Below are 19,747 nucleotides of genomic sequence, written 5' to 3' on the forward strand. Positions count from 1 at the left end.
AAATGGAAGGTAAGTTTTTGATGGACACTATGATGTTATTCATTGAAAGGGACATCGCTATGACAATTAGTGCGGATTTAATCATAGATGATTTTAAAATTTTAGAAAAATGTCAAGTTGTTTTTTCTTAAATGATTGCATTGTAATTTGTAATGTATTAAGAAATAATGATTTTTGTGCTTTTGTTTTTGTCGACGATTTGTTAATACTAAATAAATGCTTATTTGAAGTTTCATAATTATTTTTTTTTGTTTATACTTCCGCCCCTAATTCCAAGTCCTAACTTTGTCTCTTAAGTGTGTGTATAATAGAGTGTGTGTGTGTATGTAATAAACACCACCCTTTAAGAAAAATAAGTCTCAGTTGTCTATTTCAACTTTTATTTGGTGTCTCATCTCATCTACTCAAATGCGGTTCATGTCAAAATAGCACCCCTCCAACCAAACGAACCTTAAGTATGTGTATAATAAGAGCATCCACAGTAGTGGATCTATAATTTTAGCTATTTAGCACCAATAAAAGTTACTTTATCTATTTTACCTACACACATGATATAGTAGTGAATTTGTTTTAGCTTTCAATACAATAAAATAATATAAAATAAACATCACAATAAAATAATATAAACATCACTATAAAATATTATAATCACTACAATAAAATAATATATCTCATTACCAAAAAAACATACACAACACCAACCACCTTTACCATCAGCCACAGCCATAGCCACAACCACAACCACCACCACCACCACCACCACCACCACCGGCCACAACCACCACTCTACTTTGGCAACCACAACACAACATAGAAAAAAAAAAACAAAAAACAAAAAACAAAACCACAACCACAATCACAATCACAACCCCATCGCCACCAGTCACCACAACCAAAATCCACAAATCCAATGTCAAAATCATCCAATACCACTACCATAGCTAAAATCAACCACCACCACAGCCACCAAACTCATATGAAAATACATTAAAAAAAAAAAAAAAAAACAAACAAACAAACAAACTCAATCATAGCAAAGAGAATAGAGAGATGACGTGGGTCTGATCGGAGGTGTGGGTCGGAGGCATGGATCAGGGATTTGGGTCTTGGGTCGGCTTGGGCCGGTGACATTGAGGCCGGCGGAGGGGCACGGACTGGGCAATGGGGCTTGGGGAGATCGGCGATGGGGCTTGGCGTGGGTCAGTAGAACAGATCGGCGATGAGGGAGCTGGCTGGCGAGCTAGAGAGAAAAAAAAAATTGAGGAAGGAAGAAGAAAGAAGAGAAGCCGGAGAGAGAGAGAGAGAGAGAGAGAGAGAAAGAGAAAAGGAAATATTTATTTAATGAGAGAAGTGTAATAAATTTTTTATTTTTTTATTTTTTATCTTTAAGCTACAATGCACATCTAAAGATAAATGTACATTGTAACTGAGGAGTCAAATCTTTTAGATTTAACTCTACTACTGCTTCATGGTTTTTTTGTAATTGAGAGCTAAAAAAATACTATTATAACTATATGAGCTCACTGTTGTGAGTGCTTTTAGATGCGTAATAAACACCACCTTTTAAGCAAAATAAGTGGCAGTTGTCTATTTCAACTTCTGTTTGGTGTCACATCTCACTTACTCAAATGCGGTTCATGCCAAAATAGCACCTCAATCACTTTTAGCTTCAACAATCCCCAGAAAGATAGAAAAGAGGTGCAGGTTGGACGATTTAAAAGTCATATTCATGCCACAATGAGTTACCTACCCAATTCTTTCGTTCTTCATTTATTTATTTTCTAAATAAAGATAGGATTTTATTGAAGAGAGAAGACTAGTCGCAAGTCATCTCCTTAATCAGGGAAGATAAGGAAGGAAGACAGAGATGTGTAAGGGACCTTATCCACTAACTAAAAAAGAAGCGTACCAACTAGCCAGATTGTGCTACAAAGTTGACTGATCTTGGAACAAAAATAGAAAAAGGACTTCAGATATAATTTACAATTGCTCGGATGGTCCATTCAAATAACACTAGATGCTTGCTTGTTTGCGCGGACAATATTAAAGGCATGTTTGATACATTAAAGGGAGATTATGATAAGAGCAAAAAAAATTTATTATTAGTAATAAAATATGCTATAATGGAAAAATTATTAGGTGCTCCTGAAATATGGTGATGTAATACTCTCCTATCTTATGAGATATATATTGAAAACAAGGTTTTTGTATTAAATTACCAATTCTCTCAAAAGTATTGAAATATGACAAATTTAATTAACTACATACTCTTAACACAAATTCGTGGCATCCATTGTATGTAAGGTTACATGGATAATGGCTTTACTTCAAGACCTTCAAATCTCACATCCATAAGCTGCTTTGTTGTTGTCGTTATTTATTTATTTATTTTTAATCAAGCAATATTGCATATTGATGCCAATCCAGTCTTTCATGAGAGAACCCAAGGCTAGCCCAATAGATTTGGAGGCCCAAGATGATACCTTTATTGTCACTTAAATTATATTTAATTAGTGTTTTATATCATAATATTTTTTATTAAAAAATCATTTTTACTTTTCAATATGATTTGGAAAATGCTAAAGTTATAAAAAATTTTACTACAAAAATGAAAAAACTTACAAACTGATGTTGCGATGAATGTGATTGGTAATAGGGGTGGCAAAATTAGACACGACCCGCGAACCTGATATGGCATGACATGAAATTAATATGTTATGAGTTGAGGCTTAATGGATTAGTGTTATATTTAAGTTGACATGACTAACCCGTTTAATAAACGGGTTGAGTTAGTGTCCATCATGTAGTACTCATTTGACCCGTCTAGCCTGTTTAATTAAATGACCTTTTACCAAAATACCCTTCAAACCCTAGGTATATAAACTTATTAGTTGTTGTTGTTTATTTTGTTTGACATATTATGATTGATTATTTGTGATATTGAGATATGATTTAGTTTTAAATGATTATTTGTGAAGCAGCTACTCATTAGTTATAAATTTTATATTAAAAATATTTATTTGTTTGGATTTTCATAATTCATATCAATTTAGTTAATAATAATTTTTTTTTTTCGGTTTTGATAAAATTTGATAAACAGATCGACACGACTGACCTATTTAATAAATGAGTCAAGTTAGGGTTGAGGAATCTTGATCCATTTAATAAACATGTCGGGTTAGTGTTGACCCATATAGTCGGATATTTATGAGTCGGCACGACACGAACCTGACATGCAAACACAAATTGCCACCCCTAATTGGTGACACTTCAAGAAGATAAATAAATGAGTATTTGAATAAATGATGCTAAAGATTCTTTAAATTTTAAAACATGAGACTTACGATGTGGGGGGTAAAAGACCTGGAGGCCCACGTCAATGTCTGCATTGGGCCAAGGGCCCAGCCCAAGGAAAAACCCCTTCTCGACCATGAGGAGAATCCTCCTCGGCATGGATGTAGCCGAGGATAAATGAGACAACCTGCCACTAGTAGTGACACACCAAATCGTTCCACGGAATAGGAAAAGTGCTAAAGCAGAAAAAGACAGCGGAGAAAGTGAAAGTGTCTGAGGGGAAGGCTGCCATTATTGCATTCAGTGCCTTGAGCCTGACACAGCCATACTTTTCTGCCTTTACAACCACTCCCAACAACTGGAGGGAATGGCGGATGGGACAAGTACCTACTCTAGGGACCACATTCAGGAGGAAGGAAACGACTATAAAAAAGGGAGTAAAGGGAAACAGAAAGGGGCGGAGACCACCCCCCCCCCCCCCCAACACACCAAAGGCACCAAAAAAGGGCTCTCCAGATCGTGCCGAGGACCAATCCTCTCAGATGAACCCAGTCCATCTGAACTGGATCGTAGAGAACACCGTGGTAACCGGTGTCCATATACCAAGGCCTAGCTCTTTGGCCCACTCTCTACAAATTCATTGTACCGAGCTCACTGGTCTAAGGTCTCACGCATCTTGGGCCTGGCCTGAAAAACATGACCCTACATACAGATATGTACCACCAATCACAAAAAATAATTCAAATATGCATTTAAGGGGTTGTTGAAGTCCATTAATTATATTCATTGTTACATTAATTTGTAAAGGCTATGTAGCAAGTTTATAATATTTTTAGCATTTTTCTGTTTAAATTATTTTTTGTGATTGGTGACTTATCTATCTATAAGATTTATGTATTTAAATTTGTTTTATGTCTAACATTATTCAATATTTTGGGCCTTCTTACAAGTGGAGGAAAAATATAAAACAACAATTCTTTTTTTTTTCCCAAAAAAAAAAAGAAAAATAATTTTTTGCCCTCATAGTTGGGGTTTTTCTATAGTAGGGGCCCTAGGCAATGGCCTAATTGGTCTAGGACTAGGGCCAGCTTGAGAACCAAGCATATGGAAATTGATTAAAGCTTAGTTCGTGACAAAGTTCAAGCAGCAATGTTTTTGTTAACCACGCATATCCACCCATCACTAGTCAGCAGATCTCCTCACGGAGTCACCAAGGCACTTCATTCTACTCAATTTTCTTCTTCGTTTTTCAACATGGGTGTGCTGAACATTTACAATCCAACGTTACATATTGAGGGTAGTATGACAAGTTTCAAGAAAAAGGTTGAAGAAGATGCTACATAAACGACATGTTATTCCCATTGTAATACTAAAACGATGTGTCGTGTGTAGTTTAAGGGCTGTAATTTGAACCAAGTTATGCTATATCCTATATGTCGTGACCTGTGGCTGTGAGGCCTCATCGATTACTTTAGTAAGCGAAGTTAGTTGAGTTAGTTATTAGTGTGCATCGGCTATATTTTGGTGGTTAATTAGGAGTAGTCTGTAAACAGAGGCTGTATAGTTTAATCTATATATATATATATAAAACCGAAACCTTTGCTGGCACCACAATTTTCCACGTCAGCACAACACAATATTTAAAAAATAAAAAATTAAATTAAAAACATTATTTAATTTTTCTTTTTTTGGATAAAATCTAATATTTTAAGCTGACTTTAATTTAAAGATTATTATTTTTTTAAAAAAATCTACAATAAAAGGATAAGTATCTGCTTTATTGCAATAAATCCAAAAACAAAGTTAACTAATTTTTTAGAAACCCTACAACCAAACTTCTTGAACCCTACGTTATAGAATATAATTTGTTTATTTCAAAATCTTTTGATTATGCGTTAATTTATTTTTTGCTATTATATATATTAGATAACAACAAAAAATTAAATATATATCACCATATGCCACAAAGATGATTATTATAAAAAAAAAAAAAAAATCTGCAATAAAAAGATAAGTATCGGCTTTATTGCAATAAACCCAAAAAAAAAAGTTAATTAATTTTTTAAAAACCCTACAACTAAACTTCTTGAACTCTACGTTATAGAATATAATTTTTTTATTTCAAAATCTTTTGATTATGCGTTAATTTATTTTTTGCTATTATATATTAGATAACAACAAAAAATTAAATATATATCACCATATGCCACAAAGATGATTATTTATAAAAAAAAATAATAATAAAAATAAAAAATTACAATAAAAGGATAAGTATCGGCTTTATTGCAATAAACCCAAAAAAAAAAGTTAATTAATTTTTTAAAAACCCTACCAAACTTCTTGAACTCTACGTTATAGAATATAATTTTTTTTATTTCAAAATCTTTTGATTATGCGTTAATTTATTTTTGCAATTATATATTAGATAACAACAAAAAATTAAATATATATCACCATATGCCACAAAGATGATTATTTATATAAAAAAATAATAATAAAAATAAAAAACTGCAATAAAAGGATAAGTATCGGCTTTATTGCAATAAACCCAAAAAAAAAAAAATTAATTAATTTTTTAAAAGCCCTACCAAACTTCTTGAACTCTACGTTATAGAATATATATTTTTTTATTTCAAAATCTTTTGATTATGCGTTAATTTATTTTTTTTGCTATTATATATTAGATAACAACAAAAAATTAAAAAATGCATTTTTGCATTAGTTATTGCAATATCTGAACATGTTTAGCAGATTTCAACGGTTATACCATGAATTATATATTCTTTTAAAGATAACCTATTTTTCTCTTGTATTTCTCTATTGTGTAGTCATAAATATATATTTTTTGTTTCAAAATTTTCTAGCCAGTGAATCTTCTTATTCTTTAATATTTTTTGGCATTTCGAGAATTTTAATATCTGAAATCAATTGGTAGATTTTTCACAAGATATTGCACGTTCAAACAATGACTTCTTTATCAAATCGTAATAAAAATTGAAGTGAAACAGAAGAAATTCATGAAATAGTATAGTTTCATAATCAATTTTAAATTTTATATAATTATTTTAGTCTATTAAACAAACAAGTAAGTTCCCGTGCATAGCACGGGTTTGCGACTAGTTAATCTAATGAGGAATCAATAAAGTTCTCATAATTTCCATCTTCTTTCCTCGAAGTTTTGATATTTCTCTGGGCCATAGTGCTTTTCCATTTGGAAAAAAAAAAATATATATATATATATATATATATATATATATATATATATATGAGTTGTGTTAATGGGTAGTGTCCGTTAACAACAGCTTCTTTATTTTTTTAAACAGTTTTTTGTCTTCTTTTGTAACTTTTTGCAGCTTTATACTATCTTTTACATGTTTTTATAACTTTTTGCAGCTTTTTGAATGAAAAATACATCTTTAACTAGCACCACACCCATGCTGGATAACATTTGCCTATATGTGTATATATATATATATCAATTTTGTCATCGGAATTTAAGCGCACTTATCAGATAACATGTGATTCATCAGCACCTGCCAAGCTTGGAGGGACCTTGAGCAGGTCCCATTGTTTTTAAAGCCAATCTCACCTGCAAATGGCGAACAATAATTTTCATGTCCCTAATTGACCCATCTGTGCTCCCAAGCTCCATGGAAGCTATTTATCACACACGTATTACTTATCGTTACTCAAATACTATTACCTCTCACCTTTTGAAATGACTGGATTTTAAATGGGGGCTGACATTAGGTGTTGGTTTATCAAATGGATAAGGAATTGCTATGGTTCACACATTCAGGAACTGTACGTAATACACATGTTCACACAAGGTTAAATTTGACCCATCCAGCCTGAAAGAATGATGACTTGAGTAATATTAGTAGTAATTTTACATTTTGCAATGTAAGTTTCTCCCTTAAATTTTAAATATGCCTTTCCAAATTTTGAAGAGCACATATTTTCAAATCAGGAAAAAAAAAAAAAAAAAAAAAAAAACACATATTTGATATTTTTGCCACTTTGGTGCCTTTTGGATTCGCGTTTGCGTTTGTGCGTTTTTTTTTTTTTTTTTTACAGCACTTATAAATAGTAACTGATACTATTCATGCACCTGATTATACTGTATGGGAGACAAAGTTACTGTTCATGGGACCCACACCACTTTATTCAGAAAAAATAATAAAAATAGGTCCTACGGCACTATTCACACATTTAAAAATTATTTTTCTATAATATTTTCAGTTTTCAATCAAATAAGTTGTATCCAAACAGACCCTTTGTTGATCACTTTTTGGCAAAGTGTATCATTTTTTTATCATGAGTGATGTTAGAGACATTACAATTATAACATAAGACTAATAAATTTAAAGGTCATTAATCACAAAAAATAAAAAAATAAAAATAAAAAATCAACAATTAGGTTGTTGATTGAAGTCCACTAATAATATTTATTGTTAAATCAGTTTGTAAACTTTTTATAATTAATACATTACCAATTATCCTACAATCTTAATGTCCTTATTAAGTGGGGCAACATGTGAAAATGGTTTTTTTTTTTTTTTTTTTTTAATGGAAGGAAAATTAAAAACAAAGTTTGAATTTTGGACTTTTTGCTTTGACTCCATGAAAAATTACTTATTTCAAAAGTTTAAACTGTCAGAATGCTTCTAACTCTATGATAAAACATAAAAAGCCCTTGTTGTAATAAAAATGACATGCTCTTTGCGTGAATTAGAGTTTAAGTTAGAGTTAAGAGTGGCACAACAACCTTTCCAGATATTTCATTTTTTATGGCATCTTTAACTGAAGCTACGGGCTTCATTATGCTGCCACTTTTCGTGGGAACCACAAGCATGAGCTTTTCCTAAATATAAATTGGGGACCTTGCTAGCCTAAATTTCATCAAATTCCCCTACTCCCATTGAGAGACAGAGAGAGAGAGAGATTGGTGTAATGGAAGGTTCATATTTTTCCACTCTAACTGCTGTCATGACCCTCATTGTGTTTGCTACCTACATGAACCAATGCTTGGCAAGCAGACCAATTCCCACAGAAACAAACACCCAATTCATCAAAACTTCATGTGGTGCCACAACCTATCCAGAATTGTGCTTCAGCTCCCTATCTAGCTATGCAAACGAAATCCAAACCAGCCCCAAAGTATTAGCCAGCACTGCCCTCTCTGTGGCACTCACAACCACCCGCTCTACTTCAGAAACAATAGCAAAGCTGTACAAAAGCCAAGGGTTAAAGCCTAAAGAGGCTGCAGCCTTGAGCGACTGTGTGGAAGAACTAAGTGACTCTGTGGATGAGCTCGAAAATTCCATTAAAGAAATGGGCAATGCAGGTGGAAAAAGTTTTGGGCTCCAAATGAATGATATTCAAACATGGGTGAGTTCATCTTTGACAGATCAGGATACTTGCTTGGATGGGTTAACTACGAATGGGAATGTCAAGAACACAGTGAGGAATCAAATTGTGAATGTTGCACAAATGACAAGTAATGCCTTAGCTCTTATCAACAGCTACGCTGCAACCAAAAACCTCAACTAATTAAAGTGAGATCTTAGCTTCAATTGTCTTGGGTTCAAAATTATTCTGACTAATGTTATGGTATGAATCACTTTGTTTAGGGGCCAGTAAATTTGCACAGAAAGTGCAAAATTGAGGGAATTACAGAGGATTGGTAGGCCTTTGAGTTAGTAATTGTAATTGTAATGTGGGTTTTGATTATATATTTGTATTCTATTGTCAAAGTGTATATCAAGTGTTTCTTATTTTATTAAAACATGGGGTATATTTATATTTTTAAGAATCAAAACATGGGGCATATTATGAGCAAATATTTTCACCATGAAAGACAAAGGATGTGAAAATATGAAACATAGTCTGGTCGACTATGAACACTGGAATGCTATTGCAAAAGGAAAATACTAGAAATACAAACCTTTTTAGAAAGTTTGGAAGTCTAGTATAATTTTTAAAGGAGCATAATTACCGTTATTATGGGAAGAGTTATGACATGATTTTACTAAGTTGAATATTCTTGCTCCATGAAGCCCATGGCAAGAAAGGCGAGTGACAATTTAATTTGTAACAGATGAATTCATGAAACATTGAGCAGCTTCTTGTGATTATGTGATGAAAGCACTTTCAGAAGGAACCTTAAAATTGTCAAATTGATGCAGATTCATCCCACCTTGAATTTTTGCAACCAAAGCTGACGAAGATGTTATGCCAGAAAATCCTAGTGCAAGTTTACTTTTCCATAGTGATATACGAATATTCTGCCCTTAATCATATCCAACAGGAAAGTGAATCCAAATTTCTTTCTTGTGACCTCACAAATTGCAAATACGAATTTATTAAGAATTAATCAAATTAAAGGTATAGTGTCATCATTTATTGGGATTGAAATATCTGCGAGATTTGGGTCACAATTTGTATCGATTAAACAAAATGGTCAGAATTCTCAAAATCATACATTCTGGAAGAGCCATATACTAAAACCTACCACAATTAAAGCATAAGGGATAATAGTTGGCTTGGGAAGGTTTTCCACTGTAACCAAATATTGATTTGGGTGACACATGCAGGGCAAGTTTCGTATACCATAGGTAAATGTTCATTAGATTCGGACATTGATAAGGATTGCATGGCAGTCTTCAATTTGAGGCACATGGGGATCATTTTATGTGTCCCCACTAAGATAAAGTGCATCACTTTTGCGCAGACTTTACCGCTACGCTTTTGATGTGTATATTCTCCTTTGAGAGCCAGACCACCAATATTGGCTGCCATTGGTGAAGCTGGACAGCTATTCCATTTAATTATTAGCGGTCCTAAATTATAAATTATTTCACAATTTTTTTATCACAATTTTGACATGCCAAATTATGAATGGTTAACCATCACTTACACAAAAACTCATTATTTTTTCTTCACTTATCATACTTGACACATCATAATTGTGGTAAGAAGTTGTAAAAGGTTTTGCATTCCTAGATTTTTTTTTTTTTCCTTTAATTATTGGTGCTGAAGTTTGTTAGAAACTCACCAGAAATAGAAGTTCAATAGTGACTCTCATTAAAGTGTTCCCCCAACCTTTTACGCCTACAGTGTCTTGGTGGTGTCAATTATAACATTGTTCAATCCAGAATATTATTTCTTTCCTGCTTTGCTGTGTAACTGTGATGAAATACTTGAAAATTATTTATTTATTAATGAGTGAGAGCTTTACTTGAAAGAAAACACAATACACAAGTTTATACACTCAAAAAATAAAGTACAACAAACAGGCAAACCCACTGGAAAACCTATAAAAATACAAACCCAACAGATTTCTTTCAAGATGAATAGAAGGAACCTAAAGAACAAAATAAGAGATACTCCACATGGAGCATAAGGCCCTATTCTGAACATAGTTGCAGAAGCTGCAACTGTCTAACTCAATTCCTTGATCTCCCAGCAGTGGCGGAATATGAATTTTTTCTGGGGGACCACATTAAATAAATATATATAATGTTTAAATTTGCAAAATACATGGATATGTATAATTTTTACTTAAGGTATGTCTTCGACATGGCTTTATGTTATTTACTTATTTCCTCCTATGTAAGAAAAATTTATCAAGGCGGTATTGTATATTATATATGTTAGGGCACGTTTTGCAGCCCAAGTCCAAGATGTATGGGATCTTAGACCAGTGAACCCAGTACAATAAATTTGTAGAGAGTGGGTCAAAGAGCTAGGTTTTAGTGCATGGACAACAGTTAATATGGTGTTCATGACAATCAAGCAAAGATGAACTAAATTTATCAAAGAAGAATGGTCCTCAGCACAATCCGATGAGCTTTTTCTAGTACTTATTGAGTGGTAGTGGTTCCCGAAGTCCCCCCCAGATTACCTCCTACCTCCCATTTTATACTAGCTTCCTCCCTTCCACCCAACGTCCACGTGTAGATTTAGATTCCTGATACTTGTCTCATCAGCCTCTCCCCAAAGTCATTAGGAGTGGTTGTAAAGGCTGAAAAACATGACTCTGTTAGGTATAGAGCACTTAATGCAATAATGGCAGCTTTCCCTTAGATATTTCCATCCTTTCCGTTGTCCTTTTCCGTTTTAGTACTTATCATATTCCATGGAATGACCTGGAATGTCAATCTCAGTAATAGGCCGTTCCTTTTGTCCTCGGCCACACCTAGTCGAGGAGGGGTTCTTCCCATGACCAAGGAGGGGTTCTTCCTTGGACTGGGCCCTTGGCCCAACGTATATACTAGTATGGGCTTCCTGGTCTGTTACCCCCACAATATAGTTCAAGATAATTAAATTTTCCTTTAATTAAGTTATGTGTATTTATCCTTTAAATTATATTAATCACAATTAATATTTTTAAAATATTATATATTAAATTTGTTTTGTTAACTAAATTAAATAAGTGTAACAATATTTTTAGAATCATAAAATGCCTACAAATTAATAAATCTTAGATAATTAAATAATAAATATCATTCATATGCCTTAACAATAAAAATCATTCATAAATAATAATGATCAAAACTAAATAAAGAAAGAAAAAAAAAACTAATCTTTTTTTTTAATACACGACAAACTTTAACATGTCCCAAAATTTTAATAATAAAAATATTGCTCTAACGTATTAGCTTCACAATGTTTTCCTCTAATTTAAAGGAAAAGCAGTGGAGCCATGGGCTCCCTCCCTATGCCACTGTCTCCAAACGTATTAGTTTTACAATGTTTTCCTCTAATTTAATTCTACCTTGATGGATGATGGCATTCCTATGCTACCTAATACCTATTGAGATAACATTATCTATAGCTAAAATCAAGGCGTTGAAAGATCATTAATCACTGCCACTGGAACCTTTAAAGAAATCTGATACTATTTAGTATTTAGGAGTTCTCATATAATCCAAATACCTTCAAAACAATTTTATTGTATTTACTATTTAGAAGTTTTCTTATAATCCAAATACATCTAAAGCAATCTAATACTAATATTTAGGAGTTCTCATGAAATCCAAATACAATATCATAGCTCTGTTATTTTGTAAACAAACTTTTATTTGTATAAAATACTTATGTTTGAATATATAATATAAATATAAAAGTAGCAGTTGCTAAAATATTTTCAAGGGAGCTAATAAACCAAAACACAAACTCTTATTATTCTCTCTTTACTACCGATTATCGAATATGATATACAACAGACCATAAGGCAAGCTTGTAGATAGTACACTTTAACCTCTTACCTTAAATCTGATTTTGACCCCACTCATTGATTTCATTCCAATAGAATTTGCAATTCTTAATGACACACTAGTTCACGAGAAGCTTCCATATCCTTTTTAGATGATCCCTACGACTCTACCTTCACACAGTTAGGATCAAAATTGACCCCCAATTAATGCATCCTTTTTGGTTATCTGACGTTTGAAACTCATTTTAAATCCCCCCCTAATTCCATTTTTATTTAAGAAAGTGTGTACAAAACTCTCTTCACAGCTAGACATGAGAAAGGCGTGAGTTAGATGAGAAAGAAAGAAGACACTAAACTTGATTTATTGGGTATAACATTTGGGCTGGGCTTTAATGGAAACGTAATCCATCCTCCAAATTTGAGTGAGTCCTCTTGGTCTTCTCAAACATGGCATGGGCCATATTGGGGTCTGGACAAAACCAATGGGCCTATAAAGTCTCAGGCCCACTATGAACCACAACGAATGCACCAGTGCCGCTATGCACACCAGTGGCAGTGAGGGTGCTCAAAGCTTCAACCTCAGATTTGGATAGGCTTTTTTTTTCTTTTTTTCTTTTTTCCTCAGGCTCTACCCCACCTCTCATACATGACATGAGGGTGTGAATTCTGAGCTATGTGGCATCTTCCAAGCCATTGTTATTTAAGGCCCATGTGACCATGACATGAGGGTATGAATTCTGAGCTATGTGGCATCTTCCAAGCTTTTTGTTATTTCAGTTCTGACCAGGCAAACTTCCAAAGTTACCGAACTACCACATTTTTTTTTTTTCTCAAACAAAAAAACTACCACATTTTTTAAATAAAATTTTCCCCTCCTGAATGAGCTAACTATAATTAAATGGGCTGGCAAGATGTAGGACTTGTTTTCGGCCAACCATTTTGTTAATTGGATTGATAACTAGGAAATTAGGACTTAATCAAATTTGGAAGTTCTAATAAAACCTCTAGTAAGAGCAATTAAATCTTAAGTTAAAACTAGTTTTCAGGAAATCCAGGAGCATTCACTCTAGGCTAAGAGGTTTATACTCAAGATGATTTGATTATTATTATTATTATTTTTTTTTTTTTTGAAGAGTTGATTATTATTATTATTATATATAGGACTTTAAAATCGCTAATATCAAGCTATTTTAAAATTTATTAAATTACTTAATTAGTATCCTACATCAGTTGTTTTATACTATCTTACAAAACTATATTAAAATATAGGTTTTTACTTTAGAACTATATATGTAGTTTTGAATTTTTTTTTATTCAAACCCCTAATATGTACTTCTATTTATCTTATTTTTTTCATTATTATGTTAAGAATATAACTTAAAACAAAATTAAAAAAATCATTTAGATAGTTGTATAGTTAGCTCACATATTTAAATTTATTATAAAATGGGTTTAAAGGATAGTTTAGTGATAACGAGTCTAATGATATCCTTTATAGTGTCATATATCTCTCTCTCTCTCCAGTATCTACTTATCTTTAAATTTTTTAACCAAAAAATAATAATAATAAAAAGCTAAAATTAATATTAATATGCATGACATAATTAGTAATTTTATTTCGAATGGAGGGCAAAAAGAATTCTATTTTCCCTAATTTTCTTTTTCCAAAAAATGAAAATGAAATACTCCAGAAAACAATCTTCCGGTTCAGAACGACCGAGACCGAAAACGAAAGACAAGCCAAAACTCACAAGCGCCTCTAACCTCTTATATACTTTTGCGTTATCCCCAAACCCAAACCATAACTACCAGATGGAAGTGTGAGAGACAGAAGAGAAGAGAGCCCAAAACAACAAAAGAGAAAAGCTCTCTCACTCACAGTCATACAGTAAAAATGGCGGCAGAGTCAGTGAGAGTGTCAGCTTCCTCAGCGTGCAATTTCAGCTTCAATGGCTCTCAAAGAAGGCCTACAATCCCTCTCTCTCCAGCTCGCTTTCTGGGTCTTCGTCCTCGACGACAATCATCTTCTTCTTCTGAGTTCCTTGCCACTGTGCGCCTTAACTCAATATCTTCCAAGCCCTCCACTTCGCAGAGCAGAAGAAATTTTTCTGTCTTCGCCATGGCCACTGAAGGTCTCTTTCTCTCTCTCTCGCTCTTAGTTTAGTAGTTGAAAATTAATTTTTTGGTGTCATTTGCGTGTACCCTTTTATCCAAATGGTTAAATTTTAAGGCAATTATGTGAAATTGATGGGTAGTGGATTCTTTGATTACTTAGTTTGTATTCGGTTTCATTTGCTTCCTGCTTATGTGAATCAAAGTAAATTTTCTTTGTTCTACAAATTAGTTGTTTAATATCTTTATTTAGTTTATAGCTGCTTTCAAGTTCAATGAATGCTAACTGTCAATTTCCAATTTCTTTTTTATGAATGATAAGAACTTCATTGATCAAAACACAGTACAAGAAGCTGCATAAGCAGCAAACCTAAACTTGAGTCCAGAATAACCAACAAAACAACAGCCAAACTTACCTTGAAACCCAGAGCACATACAAGCAGAAACCACTAACAAGCTGCAAAGGGCAAGTACCACATAGAGCAAGAACAAGCAAGAAACCAGCACAAATAAAACAACTCAAACTACTCAAACAAAACCTGGCCTAACATCAAAGGATTTGCTGAAGTCTGCACTTTTTGCACCTGCTGGCTTCTAGAGCATATCCTTTCCCATTGATTTTATTATTCCTATAAGCTCATAAGGCAAAGAAATGATATTTTGAATGTATGTCAAATTGTGTCACTTTCCAAAATTCTAATATTTAGTGTCCATATAGTGTGGAATGGGACCATTTGGCTCTTTTCAAATGATGAAATGAATTTCAGTCATTACTATTTGTAGTTCTGATATATAGAAACACAGCCACATATTTTAAGTCTCAAGAAAATAGTTACTTTTGCAATGTATTGGCAATAACTTCTATACATGATAATGGGATAAGCGATATGCATTCTTGCTTGTTTCATTGATTATATCATGGCATACTGTGGCCAAAGCCTATATAGATTACTCTTCATTATGGTTTGTGAAACCTTTTGTGTATCAGCTAACATAGCAGAGATTATTTTTCTTTTGTCTTTTTGCCAGAGTCAAAGCGTGCAGTACCATTGAATGATTATCGCAATATTGGAATTATGGCTCACATAGATGCAGGAAAAACTACCACTACCGAACGGATTCTTTACTATACAGGAAGAAACTATAAAATAGGGGAGGTACATGATGGAACAGCTACAATGGACTGGATGGAGCAAGAACAAGAAAGAGGGATTACCATAACTTCTGCTGCAACTACCACATTTTGGAACAAACACCGGATTAATATTATTGATACTCCTGGCCATGTTGACTTCACTCTTGAAGTGGAACGTGCTCTCAGGGTATTGGATGGCACTATATGCTTGTTTGATAGCGTTGCTGGTGTGGAACCACAATCTGAAACTGTTTGGAGGCAAGCTGATAAATATGGGGTACCCAGAATATGCTTTGTCAATAAAATGGATCGTCTTGGAGCAAACTTTTTCCGAACAAGAGACATGATAGTGACAAATTTGGGTGCTAAACCACTGGTGATTCAAATACCTATTGGTTCAGAAGATACTTTTCAGGGAGTTGTTGATCTTGTGAAGATGAAAGCTATAGTTTGGTCAGGAGAAGAGTTGGGTGCTAAGTTTGTCTATGAGGATATTCCAACAGATCTTCAAGAGCTAGCACAAGAGTATCGATCTCAGATGATAGAAACCATAATTGACTTAGATGATCAAGTTATGGAGAGCTACCTAGAAGGAGTTGAACCTGATGAGGAAACCATTAAGAAATTAATAAGGAAGGGAACCATCTCAAGCAGTTTTGTCCCAGTATTATGTGGCTCAGCTTTTAAAAATAAGGGTGTTCAACCATTGCTTGATGCCGTTGTGGATTATTTGCCTTCTCCAGTTGATTTGCCAGCAATGAAGGGGACTGACCCAGAGAACCCAGAACTGATAATTGAAAGGGCTGCAAGTGATGATGAGCCATTCTCTGGACTAGCTTTCAAGATCATGAGTGATTCATTTGTGGGTTCCCTTACATTTGTGAGGGTGTATTCAGGAAAGCTGACTGCTGGATCCTACGTACTGAATGCAAACAAAAACAAAAAAGAAAGGATTGGTAGACTTCTAGAAATGCACGCAAACAGCAGAGAGGATGTTAAGGTAGCTTTAACAGGTGACATTATTGCTCTTGCTGGTTTGAAAGATACCATTACAGGCGAAACACTGAGCGATCCTGAGAATCCCATTGTGCTTGAACGGATGGACTTCCCTGATCCTGTGATCAAGGTTGCAATTGAACCCAAGACTAAAGCTGATGTTGATAAGATGGCAACTGGGTTAATCAAACTTGCTCAAGAAGACCCTTCTTTTCACTTCTCACGGGATGAAGAGATCAACCAGACAGTGATTGAAGGAATGGGAGAATTGCACCTTGAGATTATTGTCGATCGACTCAAGAGGGAGTTTAAGGTTTATATCTGAAACCTAAGTGTTAGATCTTCAAATTCATATGTTCTATACCTAGGATCATGATCTGGCACAATACACCTCTTTAAGATGCCTCTTTGGGACAATACTCTAATCAACATGCACATGCACAAGCACCTATATATATATGCTTGAACATATAATAGTGTAAATGGTTATGCATGCACATGCATTTGCATCATGTTACTTCTTCATTTGTTCAGTTTGCACAAGTTTGAATTATTATCCTTACCATGAGAGAGAGCAAAGGGGAAGAATGTGAGTTAATATCTACAGTCTGACCAATTGTCTGATCAGTAAAGATTTCTAGTTTACTCTATTGGCAACTCCTATTTGAGAATATGCAAAGAACAAAATGGTTGGTTGTATTGTTATTTTGAATTGTCATAATGGGGCTGCTTGTTTTACATAGGTGGAAGCTAATGTTGGTGCGCCTCAAGTAAACTACCGAGAAAGTATTTCTAGAATCTCAGAAGTGAAGTATGTGCACAAGAAACAGTCAGGTGGGCAAGGTCAGTTTGCTGACATCACTGTACGGTTTGAACCCATGGAAGCAGGTAGCGGATACGAGTTCAAAAGTGAAATAAAGGGAGGTGCAGTGCCCAGAGAATACATTCCAGGGGTGATGAAAGGATTAGAGGAGTGTATGAGTAATGGTGTGCTTGCAGGATTTCCTGTTGTTGATGTACGTGCTGTGCTAGTAGATGGATCTTACCATGATGTCGATTCAAGTGTCCTGGCATTTCAGCTGGCAGCCAGAGGAGCTTTTCGTGAAGGGGTGAGGAAGGCTGCCCCAAAGATGCTTGAACCCATTATGAAAGTTGAAGTTGTCACACCTGAGGAACATTTAGGAGATGTGATTGGTGATCTAAACTCAAGGAGAGGTCAGATCAACAGCTTTGGTGACAAACCTGGCGGTCTCAAGGTATGTCCAACAATCTCGTCTCTTGCTTAACCTTAACATATATTTTGAAAATTTTCTTACTACAGCATTTACTGTATTGCATATTTTTCAGTCAACTCTAGCTACCTTTTATAACCACATACTAAATTTTGCGTAGTCCTTGCATTCATAGTGATTGGTTGCAACTCTTCATTGTAAAACTGCATACTTTTTACACATCTATCTCAAGACTGTCAATACCAAGTTCTAACTTCTAAGGCATAGTAAGTGAAAAAGACAATTGAAAAAAAAGGAATAATTGACTGTCACAGCATGTGTTGTTTGGGCTTCCTGTGGTATCTTGGACCTTTCATGAATTAATGCCTTAAAACAGGAAATGGAATGCTGATGATCGAAGCAGTGGCACTTGATCATAAGCTATATCTTCATTTTTCTTATGTTCCTTTATTCTTGGGTCCTAGTTCACTGGTTGTTTTGGGATTATTGCAGGTGGTTGATGCACTCGTCCCACTGGCAGAGATGTTTCAGTATGTCAGCACACTCCGGGGGATGACAAAAGGCCGTGCATCCTATATCATGCAATTAGCCAAGTTTGATGTTGTCCCTCAACACATCCAGAATGAACTCAGCTCTGCCAAGGAGCAAGTTGCTGCTTAATTTATTCTCCCTCGTGAAGAACAGGGAGCAAAATATTTTTGTCAATTTAATATTTAGAATTCGACTGAACGACATAAATTTTTTTGTTTTCTTTCTTTCTTTTTGCCCTTTCCCTATACTTACCCTGTAACATTTCATAAAGCAATCTTAGACTTACTCCAACTCTACACAAAAATGAACAAGAAAAGGCTGTGATGAAAACATTTTGCCAATATCATAGCTTCATAATTGAGTAAATATGATTGGGTTTGTAGCAATGGGGGGAAAAATGTTTATAACTAAACTCGGCATAAAGTGGACTCGAAAAAAAAAAAATTAAGTCAATAGCAGTTCATAAAGTAAATGTGAACATTTGAAAAATGTGAACTACAACAATTCCTATTATTGTTTGGGTCTTCAGAATGTTTATACTTTATACAGCACAATAATTTTAGGTTCTGACAAATTAGGGAATGACACTTGGCGAGGGCAGAGAAACCTTCCGGAAATGTCCAATGACTAAAATGTTGAGCAGTATAGTCAACACAGCATTTGGGGAATTTCCCTTGAGCAGTAAGGCTTGGGGATGTTGGGGACTCCACTAATGAATTTGTCGGAAAAATGATTAATTATGGTTTTAATATGATAGAATTATTAATTTTAATTTGAAAGAAAGAGAAAGCAAGTAAAATCTGGGAAGATTGAAAATTTTTACATTTTTAAACTATCGCAAACATAGTAAAATATATTAATAGAATGACAAAATTTAGCTACAAAATTGATTTTAGTATTAAACTATAACCTTACTCGATATCTTTTTATTAGAGATGAATTTTGACAAATCTATCATTGGACTACATTTTCATCTTATATTCTTCATACTTACAAAATTTCTAGAAAATTAAAGATCAACAGTTATGTTATTAATAAATTGTTTAAATTGCAAGTTTTGTAGTTTAAAATTATGCATAAAATATAAACTTATAAATTATATAGTAAACAATATTCAGTTGATACAAAATTTGATATATGTATTAAAAACATAAAAAAACATACAATTTAACGGTTAAATTTTCAAATTATTTTCTTTTCAAATGTGTCAAATGTGCAAAGATGTGC

General features: G+C 33.9%; 2 protein-coding genes across 2 annotated transcripts; both read left to right on the top strand.

The window, feature by feature from the left end:
• The first annotated feature begins 8,136 nt into the window (after window positions 1-8,136).
• On the top strand, window positions 8,137-9,055 carry LOC126709938 (21 kDa protein-like). Its single transcript, XM_050410313.1, has one exon. It carries the CDS (start codon window positions 8,248-8,250, stop codon window positions 8,845-8,847), a length of 600 nt encoding a protein of 199 aa, XP_050266270.1. The 5' UTR covers window positions 8,137-8,247; the 3' UTR covers window positions 8,848-9,055.
• Window positions 9,056-14,247: 5,192 nt separating this feature from the next.
• LOC126710433 (elongation factor G-2, chloroplastic) lies at window positions 14,248-18,886 on the top strand. Its single transcript, XM_050410885.1, has 4 exons — window positions 14,248-14,646; window positions 15,656-17,070; window positions 17,501-18,013; window positions 18,482-18,886. Exons 1-4 carry the CDS (start codon window positions 14,409-14,411, stop codon window positions 18,647-18,649), a joined length of 2,334 nt encoding a protein of 777 aa, XP_050266842.1. The 5' UTR covers window positions 14,248-14,408; the 3' UTR covers window positions 18,650-18,886.
• The last annotated feature ends 861 nt before the right edge of the window (window positions 18,887-19,747 follow it).

This window comes from Quercus robur, chromosome 12 (assembly GCF_932294415.1).
Source record: "Quercus robur chromosome 12, dhQueRobu3.1, whole genome shotgun sequence".
NCBI classification, from domain to species: domain Eukaryota; kingdom Viridiplantae; phylum Streptophyta; class Magnoliopsida; order Fagales; family Fagaceae; genus Quercus; species Quercus robur.